This window comes from Tinamus guttatus, unplaced genomic scaffold (genome assembly GCF_059628265.1).
Source record: "Tinamus guttatus ecotype Peru unplaced genomic scaffold, ASM5962826v1 Tinamus_guttatus_pri_ptg000048l, whole genome shotgun sequence".
Classification (NCBI taxonomy): domain Eukaryota; kingdom Metazoa; phylum Chordata; class Aves; order Tinamiformes; family Tinamidae; genus Tinamus; species Tinamus guttatus.
Genome location: NW_028288582.1, coordinates 6,486,819 through 6,509,737, shown reverse-complemented (window position 1 = coordinate 6,509,737; position 22,919 = coordinate 6,486,819). Strand labels below are relative to the sequence as shown.

General features: G+C 41.3%; 1 protein-coding gene across 1 annotated transcript in view; it reads left to right on the top strand.

Moving 5' to 3' along the window:
* ASPG (asparaginase) overlaps positions 1-21,119 on the top strand; it is a 43,942-nt gene extending 22,823 nt beyond the window's left edge. The window contains exons 9-16 of the mRNA XM_088539558.1: positions 1,408-1,521; positions 4,574-4,693; positions 5,778-5,873; positions 6,761-6,924; positions 13,178-13,264; positions 19,163-19,262; positions 19,583-19,641; positions 21,070-21,119. Of these exons, the coding sequence (XP_088395684.1) occupies positions 1,408-1,521; positions 4,574-4,693; positions 5,778-5,873; positions 6,761-6,924; positions 13,178-13,264; positions 19,163-19,262; positions 19,583-19,630 (729 nt within the window). The 3' untranslated portion in view covers positions 19,631-19,641; positions 21,070-21,119. The remainder of the gene's footprint in view (positions 1-1,407; positions 1,522-4,573; positions 4,694-5,777; positions 5,874-6,760; positions 6,925-13,177; positions 13,265-19,162; positions 19,263-19,582; positions 19,642-21,069) is intronic.
* The last annotated feature ends 1,800 nt before the right edge of the window (positions 21,120-22,919 follow it).

Below are 22,919 nucleotides of genomic sequence, written 5' to 3'. Positions count from 1 at the left end.
ATCATTTCATAGAGAACTCCTCTACAGAGGAAGCATTGTGGACAAATGCTGGAAAGTCTGTAATGTTAGCTTTACTTTGGTTTTCTTTTCTTTTCTTTTTTTTTTTCTTTAAATAAAGCATTTTACAGGTTTTTGCATATGGGCAGGCCATTTTTTATGCATTCAAGCTAGTCAAGTGGCTCAGCTAAGTCTCTTGAAGAATTTGTTTTAATTAACTGTATGTCTGGCCTCTGATCCATCTGCACAGCAGAGTGTGGAAATTGAGGGAGCTTTAGGTTTGGGAAGGAAGCTGGGAAATCCCTTGGTCCTCTTCCCTCCCAAGCCCATTGAAAAAGTTCTAACTGTTCCTTGTTTCTAAATGCAGTCTGGCTCTCCATCTCCCACCTTTTCTGTAGATATTTTTCTATGGGAGTCTTAAAAATGCCAATCTGGGGAGCTCAGAGATAGTGAACTGATTAGGGCACTGTATCTTGCTAAAATACTAGTTAAGGCACACCACATTTTGAAACTGCAGTTTATACCCAAGGAATTTAAAAACAAATCAGTGTAAAGAACCTACTGCAAGATGCTTAACTTTGAGGCATCACATTATAATAAACATGATGATCTCTGATTTAAAGAAGCCTGAGTGTTTGCCCTGCTACTGTTCTCAGTGACAGGAGGTCTGAGATCTCCTTTGTCTTTGCTGCCTTGCCCACTTTGCACTTACAAAGCTTGCTGGGGATAGCACAGTTGGCTTATTTTTGCTTTTTAACTTGGTTCAGTGTTTTTTTTTTTTTTTAACTATTGAAGGGATAAGTTAAAAGGATTGTGTCATCTTTTGCACTTATTCTTGTCAGACCTGTGTAAATTGTGCATTTCAGTTGTACTTTCTAAATCATATACTGCGAGTGCAGCCTGGAAAGATGCGAAAACCCTCCTGCTGTGAGTACACTGTAGTGCTGGAATTCATGCAAAGTAATACCCCGTAAAAGAATGGTAAATACGTGTGTGAGAGAACAGCCTGCTTGGCAATATTCAGTGAGGAAAGCCACTGGGTGATAACACAGTAGCTGCTGCTTTTCAGTGAAGATGATCTGACAACGCTGCAGATAGCTCATACCAACCTGTAACCTTTCCATTTTAGCATAGGTAAATGACCATGGCAAGTGTTTGGTTAAATACTTTTCAATGTTATTTAATGAAAAGGAATTTAAAACATAAGTCATCTTTTTTCATCTGGCAGGTATTTTTCAGGTATTTGATAACCAAAATTACGAAAGTTACAGTTGTAAAGGAGCAGGACTCAGTGGAGGTTTGGCTGTGTATTGGATTCTGTGTGGTTCCCTATAACTCACGTATGTTTTCTGTATGCACAAGTATTCCTGAGTGCAATGCTAACTGAAGTCATTACTGCTTTTTATTCAGACTCTCGCTGATGTTGGAATAATTCCTGGAGGAGATATGACACCAGAGGCAGCCCTAGCTAAACTATCATACACGCTCAGCAAGTGTGAACTTACCTGGGAGGAGAAGAGGCAGGTACATATTGGTGTGACCTTGAAAGTCTTTAACTTTCTCCTCTACTGTGCTAGCTTCTCTCTAGCTGAATGGCTTGACCTTCTCCCTTGCATTTCAAAGTAATTGATTCCAGAGCCACAGTGTGAATATCATTTTTTTTCATATAGAAAATATTGTTAAGCAAATATATGCAGAATGAAAGGAAAGAATATATTCTGCATAAATCTATTGAAGACCACAACCAAGTCATAAAAGTACTCCGTTTTAATGGTAGTAGCTTATCTTGGATACCTTTCTGCTAAAAATCTGTATGTGGAAATTCATAGGAAAGACAGAAATCTGGCTTTACTAAAGTCAGTAAAGATCTTGTCATTGACTTAAGTGGAGTAAAGATTTCACCTGAAGTTCATTCTGAAAATAAATGGTGCCTGCAGTTCTTTCCTTTACAGTGTTACTCATGTCAATTTTAGATTTTTTTTCTTTTTTTTTCTCCTAAAACAGGACACATTTTGTAAATGCATCAGAAATAGAGGATTATCTTAAAAACAGTTGTAACTGACTTTAATAGCTTAACCAATTTAGCAAGGTTCTTTTTATTCATTGTTTTTTAATCAAGATGTTTCCCCCAAATAGGACGGTTCCTTAATACTGTGAATCCACAGTTCTGTGTTAAATGTTCTAACTTAGATGGGTGAGCATCAGTCTGCCAGAAAGCATCTTTCTGTGCCTGTATACAGTGAAATCAGAATCCTGACACTTTGGGTAATGACATCATGATGAGTCACTCTAGACTAAGCTGGGCATGCACGTGTGAGTCTGGTGGTGGTGATTTGTTTTTATTAAAGTTGAAACAAACTTGAGCGTTATTTCATGCTCAGTATCTTCCTCCCACTAGCAGCTCTGAGAGAAACATGTTAGGATACCTATGATCATAACTTGGGTGGGAGGTAGTACCACTTACTGTGCTTAGAAATAGTTTGCAGATTCTGAGCTTTCAGTTCTTTGATAAAGTGCTTGAGCTGACAGAATGAGAGAAGGAGCTGTGCATCTCGTCAGGAAGGCAGGCAACAATATACCCTGTCCAAGAAAAATGATTAGCAGTTAACATAAAATGCTGTGGGAAGAATAGTGGTATTTTTCATTAATGGTACCTAAACGTTAAAAATCTAGTACTGATTTGCTGTTATTTTGCTTCTATGTGAGCATATGTTTGTATATGTACACTTTAGAAATCAGAGCTCATCACTGATGCTTTTTTAGTTTGCTCCCTAACCTGGGCTCTAAATATACTAGCCTGCTATTTATTGTAGAGCTTGTAATGTTTACACAGAGGAACACACGACCTGGAACAGAAGAAACTTTCCCAGATGGCTTTCTGCCCAGGTTTATGGGTTAAAACTTAATTTGAGATCCAGTTTTGCAAGACAATGTAACTGCATTACTTAGTTGAGGACTTGATGATATGACATCTTAGGCACCACTGGCACAAAGGTGCTCCTGCACCTTCATGTGCTGCCCTTTGAAACGTGCCATGTCGTGTTAATGAGCTGGTACCAGGAGCTCCTTGACACGGCTTGAAAAGCAAAGTAACCTTTGCAAGTTCTGTGAGCTAAAGCACCATCAGTTTCCTCATTTGACTCATCGCAGGGCCCCACAAACAATTGGGTTGGCACAGCTAGGGGCACAGCGTGCCGCGCTGCCTGCGCAGGAATGAATGGGAGAGACCAGGAGGAGAGGAAGCTTGGAAATATGTTGTCTGTGGCAAGATCCTGAGCTAAACATATCACCAAACAATAGTCTCCCCAGAGACGGAAGCTCTCCTGAAGCTGGCGTGGTTATTTTAGGAGTCTCTTTCAACACAAAGGAGCAAGGAATGTGCCCCCAGACACATGTAAACGGCTGCAGAGCTGGTAGAACAGACTAGGACACATGGGGCTTTGCGTTGGGCACGTACAGGACAGGTGCCAATTGCTAAAGTTACCTGGGCCAAGCGATGATCTCAGCCTGCCAAGCACGGAAGCGCCAAAGCGGTCGCTATTCCCGAGAGTTACGTGTGTCAGTGACTCTTCCAACAGGCAGCCACGGCACCGGCAGTGCTCCGAGGGTTCTTTCATAAAGGGCATGCCTAGACATAGTAAACCCAGGGCATTCCTCCTTCCAACATCACATCTGCTCTTGCAAACTTTCACAATCCTGCTTTTTAAAATTCTAATTGAAACAACTCCATGCTTTATGGCTTCATCAGCAACATTTAATGAAAGAATGCCAGTATGTAAAATTCAGAACTGAGGAAACCAGTTCCTTTTTCTTAATGGTTGAGTTCAGTCTTCCTGTGAATTCTTCTGATCTCACAAAACCCAGCTTTTAGAGTATTTTCATTTTGTTATTGCCAGGTTCAAGCAATTTCTATGTAGTGAACTATATAGCTGTCTTTTTTTTTCCTCTTCTGGTTCTACTGGATGCATCCATACTGCAAAATTGTTACACTCCTGCTTTAATAATAAATGGCTAATAATAAATGACTAGTACTGAAGTTAGGTCCAAATTTTAACAAAATCCAGGCTAATGTTTGAAAAATGAATTAAAATAGATGACTGTCTACAGGCAGCACTGGGGTTTGTTTGGAGGCCTAAGTACCCAGTCTGTGCAGAAGGTGTTTAGACAGCGATGCTGTGTTTTGGGAATGGTGATAAAGTCAGCATTTCAGAAATTTCTGGTCTTCAGGCTTTCTCTGCCAATTATTCACTATCTTTGTGTTTCTAGGTAGACTCCCCACTAGCTCCCCCCTTAGAGATCTTTTGTCTGCATACTCCAAAGTGGGGTGTTGTATTATGTGCTTATCTTGGCGTCTTGGCTTTAGAGGAAAGTTTTAGTTGCCTGCCCTTTCCCCCCTTCTTTGTCTTTTTAAGCTTGCAATCTTCATGGGACAGCAACTATTTTTTAAACTTTTGTCTGCATTCAATTAGTTTCCATAGTTTTTCCAAACAGTTTTCTTTCTTGATCTTAAGGTTTTTTATTAGACTGCTACCATATTTTTCCCTGCTAACAAAGGACTTGATTACTCGTTTTTCAGATGCTGAGTGAGAATCTAAGAGGAGAAATGACTGTTGTACCCACAGGAGACAAGATCTCTCTGAGAGATAGCAAGTTTATTCAAGTGATTGCCAAATCTCTGAGTATCAGCTGCAAGGAGGTATATTCTGATATACTTAAAATTGAACTCATGTAAAACTGTAAACTCACTTCAAGGAACCTAACTTCATCTGAAAGTGAAAAAAAAATCCAAGGAAAAAAAATGGAGCACTGGGTATTTTTTATTATTTTTATTATCTTTTTTTTAGTACTGAGCATCCCAGCTAACTAGGGAGAAAAGACACAATGACAAGCATAACATTAAAATGTTTTTAATTAAAAACATAGTAACTCTTTTTTTTTTTTTCTTCTTTGTAACTTCAGTTTGAGTTTGTTTTCTTGGCTGCCTGGCTGCACAATCACAGGCCTCAGACACTTGCTGTAATTCAGGGTATCAATGATAGGAAAAAGTGCTTTGTGTTTTTGTGGTCAAAGGCATCGACAGTTTGGAGCAATCCAAATAATGAGGGGTGAAACAGCTTTATTATACACGTAGTAAGAGAAGGCTGATCCTGAGGAATCACTACACAGGTGATTTTTCCTCACAGAAAATAAGAAAACATAATACTGGTGGTTCAGTGAAGAGCACTGCAAGCATTTGCTCTTGGCTTGGTTTCAGGACAGGTGGGATTTTTAGTAGGTGATGAATACTTGGATGGCTCTTCTTTAGTGTGCATGAGAAACAGGAAAATATTTAAGGGACCAGTGGGATTTGTCAGTGGAGGTTTGAAAGTGCAGGTTGTGCAGATATCTGAGAGATCCCATGGATAAAGTTGATCAAGTATTGAGGAGAATGGACTGTACAGTCTTTTCCAATGTCTTCTAGCCCTTCCTCTACTGTTGTGTAAATTTGCCAGAGATGGCAATTAGTATGTGCACCTGAAATGCTGTATATAGATATCGGGTAACTAGAGTGTTGCTTGGAGGGGAGGAATATATAACTTCACAGATACAGGACCTACAAAATGTAAAAATAACCATGAGACTTCTTTCCTTCTAAGAACTAAGTGCTACCATTTTTAAATATCCAAAAGTTTAATTTGGAAACTGTATGTGAAAGCATACGGCAGGATTTTAATGACTTGGACATCAATCATATTACAGGTGAGGATGATATTAAGTGTTCCTTGTTATTTGTTTCTCAGGAGTTAGAAGCCGTAAGAGATGCATTGCTTCCACCTTTGGCTTGTGCTGCAGCTAAGCTGGGTGACATAGATGCTCTAAGAGCCATAAAAGAAATGGTAATGTAGAATTAATACTGTTTGCGTAAAATACGAGTATTTAAGTGGCACTGTAAATGACTGGGAGGAAGCCATGCTTACTGGGAAACAACTGTTTGAGTCTTAAAATCAAACTGCTTTGACTAATACCATTGGTTTCTAGGCACTTCGGTCTTTGCCTTTCAAAACTGGTATGTTCTTTCCCCTATCAGGTTCTCAGCTGTTACATTTTCTTTTGAACAGTGAAAATACAAGTAGATTAATATGCAAGTTCTTATCTGCTAACTTTGGAACTCTTTAAAATGGTTTGTGCTGTTTTCCTTCGCCTAACTTTCTTTATGTATATTCATAGTATCCACCTTCTGGATGTAAATCTTTTGCGATTAAAAAAGGAACTTGAAAAATATGTTTAAGCAAATCATAGTTCGGTGCGAAATCAAGGTTTGGACTCTAGCTGGGGTTATACTTTAAAAAAAAAAAATTGCAGTTGTTCCTCAGTATCACTTTCTATACTTTTTTTTCTGTTTACACTGGCTTATCCTACCCATGAGACATCAGTAATGGGGCTACAAAAAAAGGATAAATGTACCTTGAAAACAACAATAAACTAAGACAATTTTAAGTAGCAAACTGCCCGCATAGGCACAAAGCTGCTGCTGGAGGTTGTATTTTAATAAACAGCATAACTGAAGGGGCTGTAATGAGAAAATGTAAGGAGCGGGGTGGCAAGGAGAAGGTGGAATAAATATTTTCCTGGTGCTGAAAGCAACACTGCAAGATAAAATTTAAGTAAGCTTGACAAGCTTAATATTTTGGTGGTCAAATTGATGTAGACATCTATTTTCGTACCAACATTTTCATATGCAGCCATTGTCGTCTTAGCATGTGAAGGATTTGTGCTTTTGTAGGGTGGAAATCTGAGCTGTGAAGACTACGATGGCCGAACACCACTTCATATTGCAGCCTCTGAAGGGCATTTACCACTAGTGGAGTATTTGTTGATGTCTGGTGCCACTGTTTATGCTAGAGACAGATATGGATCTACCCCACTGACGAATGCAATCCAGTTCAGGTAATAAAATAATTTATACACCACTGTATGTAAAGTTTATAAGCCTTATATCTGTTTGTGTTTTAGTCCATCCCTGCTGGTAGGTTTCAGTATCAACAGTCGTATGTAAATAACAGCAATTAAGCTACCACAAAACAACTTCATTTCAAAGGATGCGACTGCTCAAAATGAAAGGATTTTAAAAAATAAACAGCTTTGTATGGATGCAGAATTTTAGCACAAAGGTAACTTATTGCTGCTTTCCCACCAAGTGTTTGTCAGGTCCCAGCCTTTGCTATGAGACTTCCTTATAAAACATAAGCAGACCGAACACTCATTTTGACTGTCAGAAGGGAGAGTACGGGATCCTGGGCTGTCTTCTTTGTGCCCCCCTTTCTCATCAGGACAAGGCTGTTTCAGTTGGCACAAACTACACCAGTAGGCCGACAGGTTTTAATTTTTCCCTTCTATCTGTGCCACTTCTAGTTTCCTGCTGGATGACTGGTTCTTTGATTTTCCTCTTCCACCCACTCATAATTATATGGGATGGGTGCACGGCTCTGCCTGGTTTGTGGATTTCCTCTTCCTGTTGCTCTGAATGTCAACAGTTCTTGGATGGCAGGCATGGACATGGCATTTGGCTAGCCTTTTCCATGTTGCATAGTCTTAAGAAGTCGTCGTGGCACAGAATATATAAGTCATCTGTTAGAAAAGATCAATTCATAAACACTTAGTTTAAACTCCGGGAATTCATAGAGCCATTGGTCTTCCAACTTAACTTGTTGGGAGCTGCATGCCCTAATCTCTTTGTGTGTCTTTGATCCACTTTCAGCTCCTTATCTCATGTTCCGTCTGTACGGTGGCAGGCGAAAAGCTTTTTTCCAAAGAGGAGCTCAGAGTAGTGATAGAATTTCAATAATTTTCGTCTCTGTCCCCAAATATTCCTGCGCCTTTCAAATGTTGACAAGTTCAGCTGGTCAGTCAAGCTGGTTGAGCACTCGGGGAGGTCTGGCAGTCCTGCCAATGCACTGCTTGCAGTGCAGGCTTTTCCTGCCTCAAAGACTTGATGTAGAAACCTAACAGGCCCTATTAACTTAAGACTGGGAGTCCTGGGTGGACACACTGTGCTATTGCCTTATTACTCTATGTCCTTTATGGCTTTGTAGCTGTTGCTTTGTTTTAGCAATATATAAGCCCTTCAGTGGCGAACTCTTAAAGTCTTAAAGCAAAAACAAGCCCAACAGCAAATCAAACAAACAACCTCCCAGTTGAACAGACGTGGCCCTAGTCCAATGTGAGAAAATGCTAAAGCATTAGATACCATTAGATGTTCCTGCAAATCAGGCACCTACTTTTTTTTTACCGCACCCAACTACTGCCTGAGGAATTTCACATGAGCTTGTTGTTTGGATTCCTCAGCGTTGCCACTCCTATATTAGACTCCTACTATGACTCTTAAGCTCTTTAAAGCTGCACGCCCATTTTGATATGGGGATTTGTGAAAAGAAACTACAGCTTAACCATTTTCAGTTTCTCTTTTTGTTTCTACTGTTGGAATGAATTGACTGAAGACTAAGCTCATAAATTTGTATTTAAGATCTGCCGTACACTCAGGCTGCATTTCACACTGAGAAGCACATAAAGGAGAATTGTAGAGATCTGGCAGCTATATATGTGCGTAGTTATATACCCACTAAAAAGATTTCTGCTACAATAATATTTAAATTCTATTTATTAAGCAGTTCTATGCTGAAAGTGAAGAGATAAAGTGATCTTGTGATCAATCAGTGCTTTAGGTTGTTTAATGTTGCACCTTTCTCAATTTTACTGAGTATTGCATCAGCTGAATCCAGTTTTATTTTTTGTTTAATTGGAATATAATTGCAGTACAGTATCCACTTATCTTTAAAATAGCTTCCTTTCAGTTTTATGTGTCACATTTCTCACTGGCTTGCCTTTCCACCTAACATGCAAATATGTATAACGATAACTGTTTTCTCTGTTCCGTTTAATAATTTGTACAAATGGTCAGGAGTTACATCTCTTAAAAGCTTCTTCACACAGCAGTGTCACCTCCTAGACCAGCAATTTGATCTGTAGGCTTATACACAATCAGTGATCATCTTTTAATATTTTTGACTTTAAGTGACTCTTCCTTTCTTTCTTTAGTTAGTAAGACGTGAAGTCCCTTTCTAAATAAGAACTAAATTTTTGCATTTCCGTTTTTTCATTTTTAACTGCACAATTTGCCTGCAGTCTCATTCACTTTATGTGTGTACCTAAACAGACCACTGTTAATTTAGGTCAGTTGCTTGACATATCAAAATTAGTAGCATTCCTTTAGCTTCTTAGAATACCCTCAAGGGATAATTCATTTTCAAAACAATAGAATAATACATTTTTAATAACAGAAACTCTTCTAAGCAGGGAAATGTCCTGAATAAAAATGGTGTATATTTTATGTAGTAAAAGCACTTTCATTTACTTATAGTACAGTGGTAAAAGGTTGAAAGTGGGGAGTTGCTGGTATAATAGTGCTGTGAGAACATCAGATTAGAGGCAGTAAAATTACCTCCCACGTAAATACGAATTTAAATGCTTGATATATTTTGCAAGGTTACATTTACATTACTTCAGGAAATCTAAGGTAGAGTGAAAACCTGAACACTCCTGGCTCCAAAAGTACCCCAAAGTCTGTCCTTACGGCTCTTGAGTGTAGGAGATTCCTCTTGCCGTTGCATGGAAAACTGAGTGAGCAAGACGAAGCCGATCCTGCCATAACCCTTCCAGTTGCTAGGGGAGCAAGCATTAAAAAGAATGAAGCCAGTCAAGTCTGGATATACATTACACCTGCATTTCTTTAAAGCGAGTTGGTGGAAGGTGTACACCCTAAGGCCCCAAGCCTGCAAACTCTTACACGAATGCTAATTTCACACGTATGATTCATCCCTTTGAAGTTGATTCACTTTTAATCAGTGTCTGCCAAGGCAAGGCCTAAGGTGATCATACTGTACAGCACTTGGTTGCTGTAAATGCTGAGGACCCGTGAAGGGGGGAGGTTCCGATGCCTTTGCCATTCACAGCAATGAATGCCTGACGACGATACCAGGCCGTGCGTTTTGCTTTTGACCCGTTAAAAACAGTGGATGTAATTTGTCCTTTTATCTTCAGGATTGACAGTAATGGAATCCAGCATGGCAAAGGCACTGGAAACCCTTCTTGTCTATTTGTTTTTCCCCTCCGGAGAGAAGACGGAGGTGGTATTAAAGGGCTAACTTAAGCAACATATGCAAAAGAGCATTGTTTGTAGAGCATGTGTCTGACCAACATCCAAACTTAGGTAACAGATGCTGGAGATCTTGGAAAAGGAAGAGCCAGTCATAGTTCACAGGTGGCAAGAGCTCCTCACGGCTCTTGATTATCAGATGAGGCCGGACTGGACAAGCAGCTGTGCACCCAGGGGCTATCAGGGTGACGTTGGCCTTTCCTCTACACCTTGAACTTCCATTATCCTGTAGTTGCTCTGCTGCTGGTCAAGGGCCATAACCTTAGAATGGGAATCACAGCTGAACTGTTCCTAAGCCTGTGACTTAAGACATAGTTGAGCTTCTGCTATGCAGGTCAGCTAAGCTGTGAGCATTTTGAAGCTTTATTAAAGCCACAGAAAAGGAGCACTTAAGGAAACAGCTTTTAGAGACAGCCTGAGACACAAACTAAATATCATAAAATTCGAAGCCAGCCTCTTGAAATATGAATAATGCTCTTCTGCGTAGACATAAGATAGAAGAAGTGGTACTTGGGCTAGAGCTTAAGTTTCTTTAGAATGTGGATGCTGTCTGGATGCAAATAGGAATCAGCTGCTGTGTGACTTACCTCCTGCATAGTTTTCATGTTGAGTGATGGGAACATGAGAGGTGGTCTGTTTACTTTCCTGGGCAGAGCTGCTCTTCACATGCATAGTACTAAATTTAACACTTTTAGGTTGTGCATTGCTTTTTGTCCTTATTCTTTTTCTCCCATGAACAAGCTCCCCAATAATAAGCAGTGCTGTGCAGTCCTTCCTCTCCTTCCCATCACACCAGGAAGGACAATTTGGAACTAATCATGATCCTTACAGCTTAAGGGATGTCATTTTGTAAGCACTTAGTGTAAGCGCTGTGAGTTTCAATCCTTAAAAACTTCACTCGAAACCACCTTTTTTTTTTTCTCCCCTTTTTTCCTTGTTGTTGTTGTTGTTTGTTTATTTAAACCCACCCCAAAATGCCCACTGCTGTGTCTGCATCATGAATGCCGAGGGAGTCCCCGTGAGCGTGCAGCACAGGTACGCCAGGAACCGCGTTCTCACGGGGTCCTGCCGCCGGAGGAGGGGACAGCAGCGGGAACGGGAGAGCAACGCCCGGCTCTTCCCTGGGGTCCTGAGCTAAGGGCTACATAAGAGGAACACACTGAGGAAGACCATGCAAAACATGACATGCTTTGCTTCCTTGTAGTGCTGTTCCACAGCACAGCTTTTATCTTAAGAAAAATTAAAAACACTAGTTTCATGCTGTGATTTTGAGCATAAAATGGGAAACTTGCAGTAAGGCAGGGCAGTCATTGCAGAGGAAGTCGACACTCTCCACGTTCAGTTTTGTGCTGTATATGAGCTTGAGTGAATAATTATTTTCAACTGTATTTTAAATCAGATTAATTTTCAGCTAATTACTGCTGTGCTTAGAACTGAACGTAAACTTCATAAATGTAGCACTCATTCTTCACTGCAGACTGAAAAATAGGAAGCAGTCCCATTATTTGCTGCCTCAAGGAGATGCTTATGGGTGACTTGCCAGGTCGTAAGGGACCCTCCTGAGAAAATATTTTAGATAACTGAACAAACTTGCTACGCTTGCTGTTCCAGCAAGGCTTTGCTGTGAAACAAAGAATGATTTTTTTTTTTCTTTTGCTGCCAAGACAAAAAAAAGAAGTGTAGTTTTAAAAATCAATTGACCAGTTTAAGTAACCTAGATCTGGAAAGGGGAGATGATACCTACAACATCTGTATAGTTTAAGTTTTTAATTTGTGAGTTAACATTGTCTGTGAGATGCATAGACTTACATGGGCATCAACTGGGTAATTTAAAGTAGCTTTTTGTTCTCAAGATGGAGATTTCTAAGAGAAGTGATGTGATCAGGTAAGTGTTTAGTCCAGGTCTAAAATGGAAAGGCGCATGGAAACCCCCAAGCAAATGGGGTGATGAAACTGAATGTGTGTGTGAACTGCTTTTTTATTTTCAATTAAATCAGATGAGTTTTTTGATAAGGAAGTAGGAAACCCCACATATGATTTCTATGATAGCGATATGCCTAAATCGTTATTTTGAAGTATTATGGTATCTGCAAAATACCAAACTTAAAAGAGGAACTATGAAAGTATTCTTGAACTACTAGTATCATTGTGCTTATTCTGGAGAAACATTCTGCTTTTGGATTTGTGAACGAGATCATTTGTCAGAGAGGAAAACATCGTCACCTCATTTGGGAAACTAGTTCTAAACCTTTCACTGGGTCACTTTATTTTGCAATTTTTTTTTTTATCTATCTCATATTTTTTTACCCACTTAGAGTATGTTTAGAGACTTGTACAGAGCCTTTTCCATAGACGACCCAAAGCTGGTGACTAAGAAACAGAAGTTGGCTGATAGTGCTTAAATATCTGATTTTCCCTTTAACTCAAAGGAAAGGACAAGGGAGACCCACTAAAGACTCCAAAGGGAAGTAAATAATAAAGGTGTTGGTGGCAGGTAGGAAAAGATGCATTTCTGCAGGAGGCTTACAGAAAAATTTACCCCAATTTTGAAGCCTTAAAAACATAATCAGCTTCTCCTTTAATTTAAAGATTCTATGGTTAAGAAACTAGTATATGTGGATCCTGTATCCTGCAAAATACAGGAATTTGTCTGTGTCACTAATATTTCAAGCGCTAAATTAATCTAGGGCTACAGAAAATAAAAGTCTTTGGAAAAAAAGGGACATGTCCCGTTTAGTTTTGGAGCTGAATGAAACACTTTCATGAGCTGAGTGTGTGAATATTTTTATATTTTTTTATCTTACTATACCTGACATATTGGAAAGCAGTCCCATTCTGTTTACAGTGATGGTGGAGAATATCTGTATGAGAATTTTCACTAACTGTTTGTATGTGTGAATAATGCTGGATTTGGGGGCGTGGGCAGGGTGGGAAACTATGGGTCAAAACACTTTAACATTTTTTTTTCCCCCTGCTCTCTTCATAAAGACGCATGGAGGTGATTAATTTACTACGAGAAACTGGAGCTCACCTTTCAAGCCATGACTTGGAGAACACTGGAACAATACTCTGCAGGTAGATGCACTAATAAGTTATTGGTCATAGAATTGGGATGGAGGAGAACAATATATATATATACTTTTTTTTTTTCCCCTCAAAAGAACTTCTTAGAATGGAAAACTGTAAATAACTGCCAAGGATGGGTCCCTGGCATGTGATCTGTGGCTGTTTCTGTGCTAGACTAATAATGAGGAAGCAAATGAAGTGATAAAGTTAAGCCCCATCTCTGTGCCAGAGCAGCGGTGAGTCGGGAGAGCTCCAGAGCAGGGACTATTGCGGACACGAGGGAGCTGGGAGCAAATACCCATTTTTTCCCAAGCATTTTCACTGGAGAGAGGGAGGCCGCCAGCAAGGCCTGTTTTAGTAACATCTCTATTTGAGAATAAAGCAGGACATACATCATAATTTTTATGGAATTTATTAAAATAAAAATCCTTTTTTTTCTCAAAAATAACTAAATTAAATACACAATAAGTTTAATCTGGAACCTTTGAACAAATACTCCCCATTTCTATGTTTAATCTTAAGAGAATATAGTTCTCTATCAAAGCTAATTTTCCATACAGTTACTCTTAGATAAGGTGTTTTAATCATATAAAAATATATTGGGGAAAACAAAGAGACCCTATTTAATTTTTTTCCAGGACTGGTCCTGAATAACAGGTTATTCTGAAAATTGTTAAAAGGTTTTATGTATCTCCTAAAGTGGCTAGTTGTTCTTTTATGAGCATTCAGTGCAGGAACTTGATTCTGTCCTTTCATTAATCCTAACATAGAATGGAAAATAACCTCTATGATGAAGTTAAAATATGTGTTTCCCAGACACCACAAGTGATGGGGCAGAACCAAATTCTCAGTTTGCACTGGTTTCCATCTGCCAAGAAGATTAGAGGAGTGGCTTAGAGAATGACATTCCTCTGCAGCAAAACTGGCCCCTTGCTTGGCCCTCTCGCCATGTGCAGAACCTGTCTGGCCAGCTGACCTGCAGGCAGGAGTACGTCCAGAAAGAGAACAAGGAGATTTAAACAAAATGTTGTTGTTATGTAGTTTGTCAGAGCATTTTAGGCAGCCCTGTACACACTGGGTCCCTGCTGCATGACCTCTGTTGTTCAAAGTGGATATTTTGACAACAAACACTTGAGGTTTGGAGATATTTTAAACTTATATTTAACTTATTACTATTAATACAAAACCAGTGTAAATCTTCCTCCTCAGAGGGTGGAGCGCACATGTGCTCACAAGCTGCAGGAGGACGTGGTGTGGAATGAAGGATTCGGGGTGGGAGGGGAGGAGAATCTCCCGTTCCACGTGCAGATCCGGAGAGCAGCCAGTGCCCTTCCCAGGGAGCCAGGAGTTGGAGTAACAACCCTCTGTGCCGTAGCCGGAGGCATGGCGTGTATCAGGACAGCAGTGTCCGAAATCACACATGGGAAAATCTGGGGCCAAACTCTTCTCAGTGGTGGCCAGTGACAGAACAAAAGGTAATGGGTACAAATTAAGGAGATGAGGAAGAACTGCTTTACTGTGAGAGTGACAGAGCACTGGAACAGGCTGCCTGGAGAGGCTGTGGAGACTTCTTCTCTGGAGATCTTCCAAACCCACCTGGATGCCACCCTGTGCCACAAGCTCTGGGTGTCCCTGCTGGAGCAGGGGGGTTGGACTAGATGATCTCCAGAGGTCCCTTCCAACCTCAGCCATTCTGGGATTCTCAAGCTTCACAAAAGCACTGAAATACCAGGGCTTAATGTGGAGCATCTTCAAATCACTCTGCCTTCCAGGATACTCATGCTTACTCCCTCTTCCTCTCTTGTCCTACTTTCTCCCTTTTAAGCCTTCTCTTTGCCAGCACTGGCACTTTAATGGTAGTGACCATATTCACATGGTCAAAGCATAGTAGTGACCATGTTCACATGTTTATAACATCTCCCCACTACCTGATTTGAAGTATTTTCCTGTATCTCCTTTCTATCTTGTTATGTACTTTAAGTTGCAAGTTTGACGACTTCGAATTTATCAGCAGGGCAATACAGCAGCTTCTATAGATTTTTTGAATGATAAAGCTGCTTGCTTTCTGATAACTTCACCTTGCTATATTTAGCTAATTTGTTTTTATCCTTCCATAAAGTTCTCTGTGAATAGCAGCCGTAGACACGTTTTGTTGTTGTTTGTTTGATGCTTACTAACATCAAATAAACTAGCTTTTTTGAATACATACAGTTCTTTTCTGTTGTTCTAATACTGTCTCCTCAGCTTCCTTGTGTTTAAACTCGTGATGTTGGGGATGAATTAAAAATCAATGTGCTTCTGTGGTAGTGGTGATTTTTGACAGGGAAAATAGTATCATCCAGCATTGGCCAACTGGACAGTATCAGCAAGCATTCCTGTGTAGGATGCGGAGATGTACATCCATGCAGTCAAGATCATCTAGTTATTAACTCTTTATGGTTTCACTTGCTGTGTTTTTGGAATTGGGAGGTGTTCGTCTGTGTTTTTAGAATCACGTTGTAGGCATTTGGTTCATGGCTTTATTTTGAACTGAAAAATCTTAATATCAGTAATCTGTTAAATGTCAGAATCTTTTCTTATTGCAGTAATTGGTGATATCTTCCTGCAGAACCAAGTCACCAACAGACAAACAGGGAAATTCAGACTTATTCTAAAGGCTTTATTCTAAAAGCGTATCAAGTTTGAGTAGACTAAGTTGATTTCTGTGTTTTTTATAATTTCTGTGATTTTTATAATATATACTGAGGTTACTGCTTTTTCCTGGTAAGACAATGATGACCTTGCTGCTTAGAGGCTGCACTTGCAGTTAGAATTGCTGGATTGCACTGTAGTTAGAGCTGCCACAGTTAGATCTGAATAGTGTCTTGGAGAAAGATGCAGAGCAAAACTCCCTGTAGTGTCTGTTGAAAAATCCTGGGTATTACTTGAGTATATGCAGTTCACTAATAGCGTGTGGAGGAAATACAAATGCATCTTGCTTGGTGAAGGAGTTGCAGAATTGGAGAAAATGTTTTGTAGTGTTCTTGATTATAATCAACTTAATGAGCAGAAGGTATCTTTAGATTTAGAGTTAATTCTAAATGTTCTTGCAAGCTACTGTTTTTCTTTCTTGTTTGTTTTTGTTGTTTTTGATCCCTGGGCACAATCCCTGTGGAATATTTCTAACATGATCTAAACAGGCTTGCTGTAAAATTGAAGGTATTTCCATGTATTTGCATTGCTCTAATAACATGGAAGGAGACCACTTTGCAGTGGAGCTCTGGCAATACAAGTTAAATTGCTCCTTCCGAATTCAGAAATTGATCGCTGGTAGGTGGTTAATTCTGGAGCAGGTGCAGCAGTCCCTGCGTGTGCTCCTGGTGACACGAGCGGTACTGCCCCACGCGTGTCGGTGATGCTTGGGAACGGGCTGGTCTTTGCCCAGAGTGGCTTCCACGTGGCACGTGGCTGAACGGTGAGGATCTGTCTGGCACTACAGGGCTTTCCTGTCCGGTTTGAGACGCTCTCAACTCGTGCTTGCTAGACCTTTCGCTTGTTTGCTCCTTTATTCATTTTAGGCCATTCCTGTTGGCAGCAGTAGAGTTATATCTGTAAATAAAAAGAATTCTTGTCCTACAGAAGTGACTGCTAAGCAGTTTCTTCTCTGCTTTCCTAATGCTTACTCTTTTTCCTGCAGTTTCCTGAAGAGCTTCCTGCTGAGCTCCCTGTTAAACCTCCTTTCCCTTCCTCTGTTTATCACTTCCCAGAGCCCTTCCTTGCTAGGGCAGTTTTCATTAATGATTTTTGATTCTTCCTTTCACAATGTCAAACTGTTTCACCACTAAACCTCACTCTCACCACCCATCTCCCTGCCCCAGCGGCCCCAGCTCCTGGTCTTCTGCAGCCTCATGGTTTGTGGAGTCGTACAGGGGGATACGGATACTGTTTTCTCTCCCATCTCCTGCCCGGCCTCTAGCACTGCTATGAGCAAAAGCCTCTCCGACTGCTGCTATTAGACGCCTCTACTTCCCTGAAAACATTTTTTGGTGTACATAAGAGATGTAATTTCCTGGTTGACAACAGGTTAACCATGAGGCAGCAATGTGCCCTCGTGGCTAAGAAGGCCAGTGGGATCCTGGCTGCATCAGGAGGAGCGTTGCCAGGTTGAGGGAGGTGATCCTGCCCCTCTACTCAGCCCTGGTGAGGCCACACCTGGAGTACTGGGTGCAATTCTGGGCTCCCCAGGACAAGAAGGACATTGAGCTTCTAGAGAGGGTCTAGCATAGAGCCATGAAGTTGATTAAGGGACTGGAGCATTTGTCATATGAGGAAAGACTAGGTGAGCTGGGCCTGTTTAGTCGGGAGAAAAGAAGGCTGAGAGGAGATTTGATTAACACATTCAAGTATCCGAGGGGTGATTGTAGGGAGGATGGGGCCAGGCTCTTCTTCATGGTGGCCAGTGACAGGATGAGCGGTAACAGGTGTAAGTTGAAACACAGGAAGCTCCATCTCCATATGAGGAAGAACTTCTTTGCTGTGAGGGTGACAGAGCCCTGGCACAGGCTGCTCAGAGAGGCTGTGGAGTCTCCTTCTCTGGAGATCTTCCAAACCCTGGATGCCACCCTGTGCCATGTGCTCTGGGTGTCCCTGCTGGAGCAGGGGTCCCTTCCAACCTTAAGCATTCTGTGATTCTGTGTGATCAACAGCAGAAGTGATTTCAGCCTGGCAGAGAAATGAAAATCGCACACTTGCTGCCAGGACTTCCTCCGCAAGCCGTGGGCTCCGCACCTCCGCCTGCCTTTTCCACCCGCCAGCAGCTCTTAGCTCATTTCTCAGCTGCAGGGGCCTTTCACCATCCTCCGTCCTGGCTGGCAGCAGAAGGGCGCTCCTTCCCAGGCTCCAAACTGTACTTCTGGAGGGGATTTCCTCTCGCAGTGAGCTCCAGCCTCACTAGATTTTTATCAGGGTAGTTGTGCTGCACAGTCGACAAGCACATAGCGAGCAGAGGCAGCCAGTTCTGAAGGCTGGTTCACCTGCCAAGGCGGGAAGCCGTCCCTGCCGCTGTGCAGGCTTGGTCTGTAGGCCCTGCTCGGGGTCTGCAGGCCCGGTGCAGGCCAGCTTCAGTTTATGTGCACGCTGTTAGCCCTTCTCCAACCCCACAAAAAGCAACACGAGCCCTAAGGACTAAGGCTGAAGCTGCCAGCAGATGTGCAAAGAAGCATTCTGGTGTGCCTTTCTCTATAAACTTTAAGGCCTTTATTTGGGTATGTTTGATTTGATCCTTTCTATTATTTGTTATATAGTAGACATACACAGGTTTTAATAAGGCTTTTTTGGTCTTGCTGTCCATTTAAGTCATACAAATTACCTTACAGAATTCAAAAAAAGTAGCTAACTATCCATATAATACCATGCAATGTATTACCACAACTGCTGATAGTGAACATAGTTCTGCAAACCCGTTAAAGCTTTTGTTTTTTCACTTTAGTCAATTTAAAATATGCACAGCGATTGCTCGCCCATCTACTCAGGCTCCCACTGATCCAGCTGCACCTTGACTTAGCTACCGTCCTCCCCCCAACTCATTTCATGAGATAAATATTGTGTTGTGAAATATGAAACTCCATGACTTTTTTTTCCCCTTTGGTCACAGTCACACCCACTGTGCGAAACTCGCCTGTTGTAAGTACTTATAGCACAGCCCTATTAATTTAAGGAACTGATTCATCGCGCTGTGCTGCTGGCTCAGCTATTCCAAGCTGTTGTAACAGTGTTCCCCGGGCTGCCTCCCTGTCCCGGCAGCCACGTCGGGCCAGCTCTGGTCCTGCATTTGCCCGAGCTGCTGAGCTAGCCCGCCAGGATGCAGCAGTACCATGAAACAGCCTTAAAGATTAGGATAGAGCCAAAGCCACTGTTCTTTTTTTCCAGCCTTGCCGCTAAAGGTGATGTGGAGGGGCTGTATGCCTGGTACCAAGCCGGGGCAGACCTGCAGCAAGCTGGCTATGATGGCAAGAATGCCCTCCAAGTAGTAAGTGTGCGCTCTGCTCCGCTCCTCCCTGCAGGCTTCTGGCGTGTGCCATGGGGCCGCTGCCGCACAGCATCAGTTTGGGAGGCCAGGTCTTGGGTTGGGGGCCATAAACCAGTTTAAAGTGCATTTCAGAGTCAAGTCTGGTACTGTTCTGAAGTAATAAATCATTGGAACCTGAATTTTCTCATCTATGTCAGAGGAATTAAAATTTAAATTGGATTTTAATTATTTTGTGGTAGCATATTCTTACTTCCCACAAGTGAGTATTTGCATGTCCTGGTGCACAGGATGGCAGGATTTATTCATGTTTTTCCTTACAGGCAAAGGCTACAGGGCATACGGAGGTTCTTGACTTCTTTAGACATTAGCAGTAAAGAAGGTAAGATCCAAGCTTTAAAGTACTGGGATTCTGAAAACTATGGATCAACATGGAGGGGGATTTTGTATTCAAGCCCTCAGCAGTACCTAGGGCATCTGAGCTCAGCCGCCATCTCTGCCTTAGTTTCCCATGTGATCCTGAGTACTTGGATCTTTCTTTGTAGAATCTTCATTCCTCCTCCTGCTGAAGTATAACTGCTGGATGTGCATTGTATGGTGCATTCTACAGTCCGGTTCTGAACTTGACTAAATGCTATTAAAGTCAAAATACTGGGGCCATGATGGCTTGTTCTGTTGGCCTGGTACAAAGAATTGCTCCTCTGTTTTATCCTCTTTGGAAAAGAAATGCCTTTATTCGGGGACCTTGTAGCCGTATTTTTTAGGGACAAAGGAGCCTCCCTCCCCCCAGCTGCGCAACAGGGGATCATGGCCGCCTTGCACACAGCAGGCCCTGCTGTGGCACCTAGGCCATTTCCACGTGCGCTCCCCTCACTTTTTCACTGAGCTCTTGACACGACACCGTCTTCTGGCAGGGTAGTCGAGCACCGCCGAGGACGCGAGGCAGCCCCTTAGCAGACCCAGATCAGCTGCGGCTCCGCAGCAGACGGGGGGCCTCCCTCGCGCAGGGCGCTGCCCGGGCGAGGACGGTGCCATCTCCTGGCCCCTGTCCTGCCTCACCCCACGCGGTCACCTGGCTGCGCTCCAGGCACGGGCTCGCAGCGGGAATCCCTTCTGGAGCACCAGTGTGCCACGTGCATTCCCCTGGATGGTGCCATGAGATGGGTGCAAATCTGATGGTCAAAGCAGCAGATCTGACAGATTCCTCTGCTGTAAAGTTGTTTGGGCATCTGGCCTTCTCCAGTGCTTTGCTATAGCTGTAGACATTTGAAACACTTGCCTGCCTTTTTGGAGAACTCCTCCTGCAGTGCACTCTTGGTTTTGCTATTTCTTCACCAGTAAAAAAGCCTAATGTATCATCTGTTTAAAAACACTGGGGGTGGATGATGTTTTTTATTAACAAAATAAATAAATAAAAGCAGCTAACTGTTCTGCTGCATCCTTGCATCTCGCAAGGCCCATTGGATCAATATAAGTGAAATCTTGAACTTGAGGTTGGGATTTCTAGCTGAAACAATAGCATTTCTTTTCAGGCATTCTGTGCTGATCTAAATGTTGGTCGTACATAAGACAGAAACAGGCGTTTTTGCCTTATTGTAAAATATGGGAAGAGGGAATATGTTAAACCTTCAGCTCCTACATGGATCACTCTCAATTCCTCTGAAAGGAGCCATCAGCAGCGTGTAGGCAGGCTGAAGGAAGACTTCAGGACTTCAGCAGAACTTGCTTGACAGGCTCCAAGCTCAGCTCTTCTTGGGAAGGCTTTGGATACTGCTCAGGTCTAAACCAAACATTTTCTCTTTCTCTATAGGCTGTAGATGATGGCCCTTCAACTTCAAAAACACCAGCTTTGAATCCAGCTTGATGATGTTAAACAGTTATGGCTGTATGTATCGAGCATACAGAACCGCTAGAACTAATGCAATTTTAAGGGCTCACTGATTTTCTAAAGATGATTTGCTGCTTTAGCTTTTAATCACTTCTTAAATTATTCTTTTTTTTATAAACAATGAGGCTGGAATGTATTATCTCCTTACTGTGCGAGTTCTGTTTGTAAGCAGACCTCCTGGATCTGCATGTTGAATCAATGAGGAAGGTACTGCATATGCAACAAAATGGACTACTGTGACAAAGTTATAGCAAGGAGAATCAGTGGATTGTGCACTTCTGTGTTTAAAATAATAAAATCTCTGAGGAACAACATTGATTTTGCTCTTTTTTTTTTCCTGCAATAGCTTCTATCACATCAGTTGCAATTAAAGCAATTGTGAATGTCAGTGCAAACAATTGAATCAGTCATGGGCATCTGCCTGCAGTTGTGTACTAATCTTCACCAGTGTGTCACTATAAAACCTCACTTAAAAGGAGTAGGAGGCCAAGCCCATAAAGCATGTTTGTGGGACTGGCTAAGTGAATTGATTGTTTTGTTTTTAATAGTGTCTTTCCCACATCCTGAGTGGGATATAATCAAGATTGCTACATGCTGGACACTTAATTCTCTGGATTATAAAAGTGATTTGAGTATTAACAGAGCTACATTTAAAGTCCCACCACAATGAGACGAAAGGGAAGAGAGAGGAGGGGAAAAAAAAAAGGTAGTATATATCTTTTGAGCTGTGTCCGTGCTGGAGCGTGTAAACCTGGAGATTACTTCAGGCAAATGCATATATTGGAGATGCAACTTTTAATTTCACCTACAGCTTCCACAATAATCTATGTGGATTTTATATCTGCTTCATCTGAAGTGAATCTTTGAAGTGCAGATGATTTTTTTTTCCTCTTTTTCCTCTTCACCCTTCCCACAGGTATTCTTATCATGGATAAGAGTTGCAGTGACTACTTGCTGAGCTTGCTAGTATTTAAAGATTCCCAAGGTGTGTTGCATATCAGATCCCCCCAGAAACAGGATAACTGTGTATGTAGTTTGAGAAAACACCACACAGATCCCTGTTAAAAGCAAACAGTCATAAAATGAATGTTTTTTAATGTGAAGAGTCATGCACCTCTGCACTGCAATCACAAAAATACAACTGTACTGTCTCATTATTGTTACATAGCAAAAACATTCTTTATATTGAATAAGATTAATACTGAATTAGATAAATGTGATCTGAGGTATTACTTCAGGAACTAGGCTTCTAGTTCAACACTTTTTTTTTAGTGTTTTATTTCTAAATACGTAAGTGGAATGTATGTAAAAACATTTGTGAAAATATTTACAATCAAGAGAAGAAAGGTGCTCTTTTAACTTCCTATAGTATTTAGGCAGAGTATCTTAACTCTTGCTGTGTGAATGATCTAAAAGTTGATGCCCTAAACTAGGGAATCCCTTGACAAACTTTTCTGCAGGTTACCTCTTTGGGACTGGAATCTTTGTTTCTGTGTAAATGATTCTCAGATGGAATTAATTTGTCCATAGCAGCATTTGTTCTTTATTTCTGTACCACAATGACTGTGGTATATACGTAAGTGATAACATTTTCCGTAAACCTTTCGATATGGATTATTTTGATCTACAGGCAACTTTCTAAATAATAATGTCCATAAAGTTTTCGTGTTTCTAAAATACAACATACAACATTTATCTAAAACACATAACTTCTTTTAATGAAGGGTGGTATTCTAGTGTGAATGGCTTAAAAAGCAGGTTTTAGCAATAAA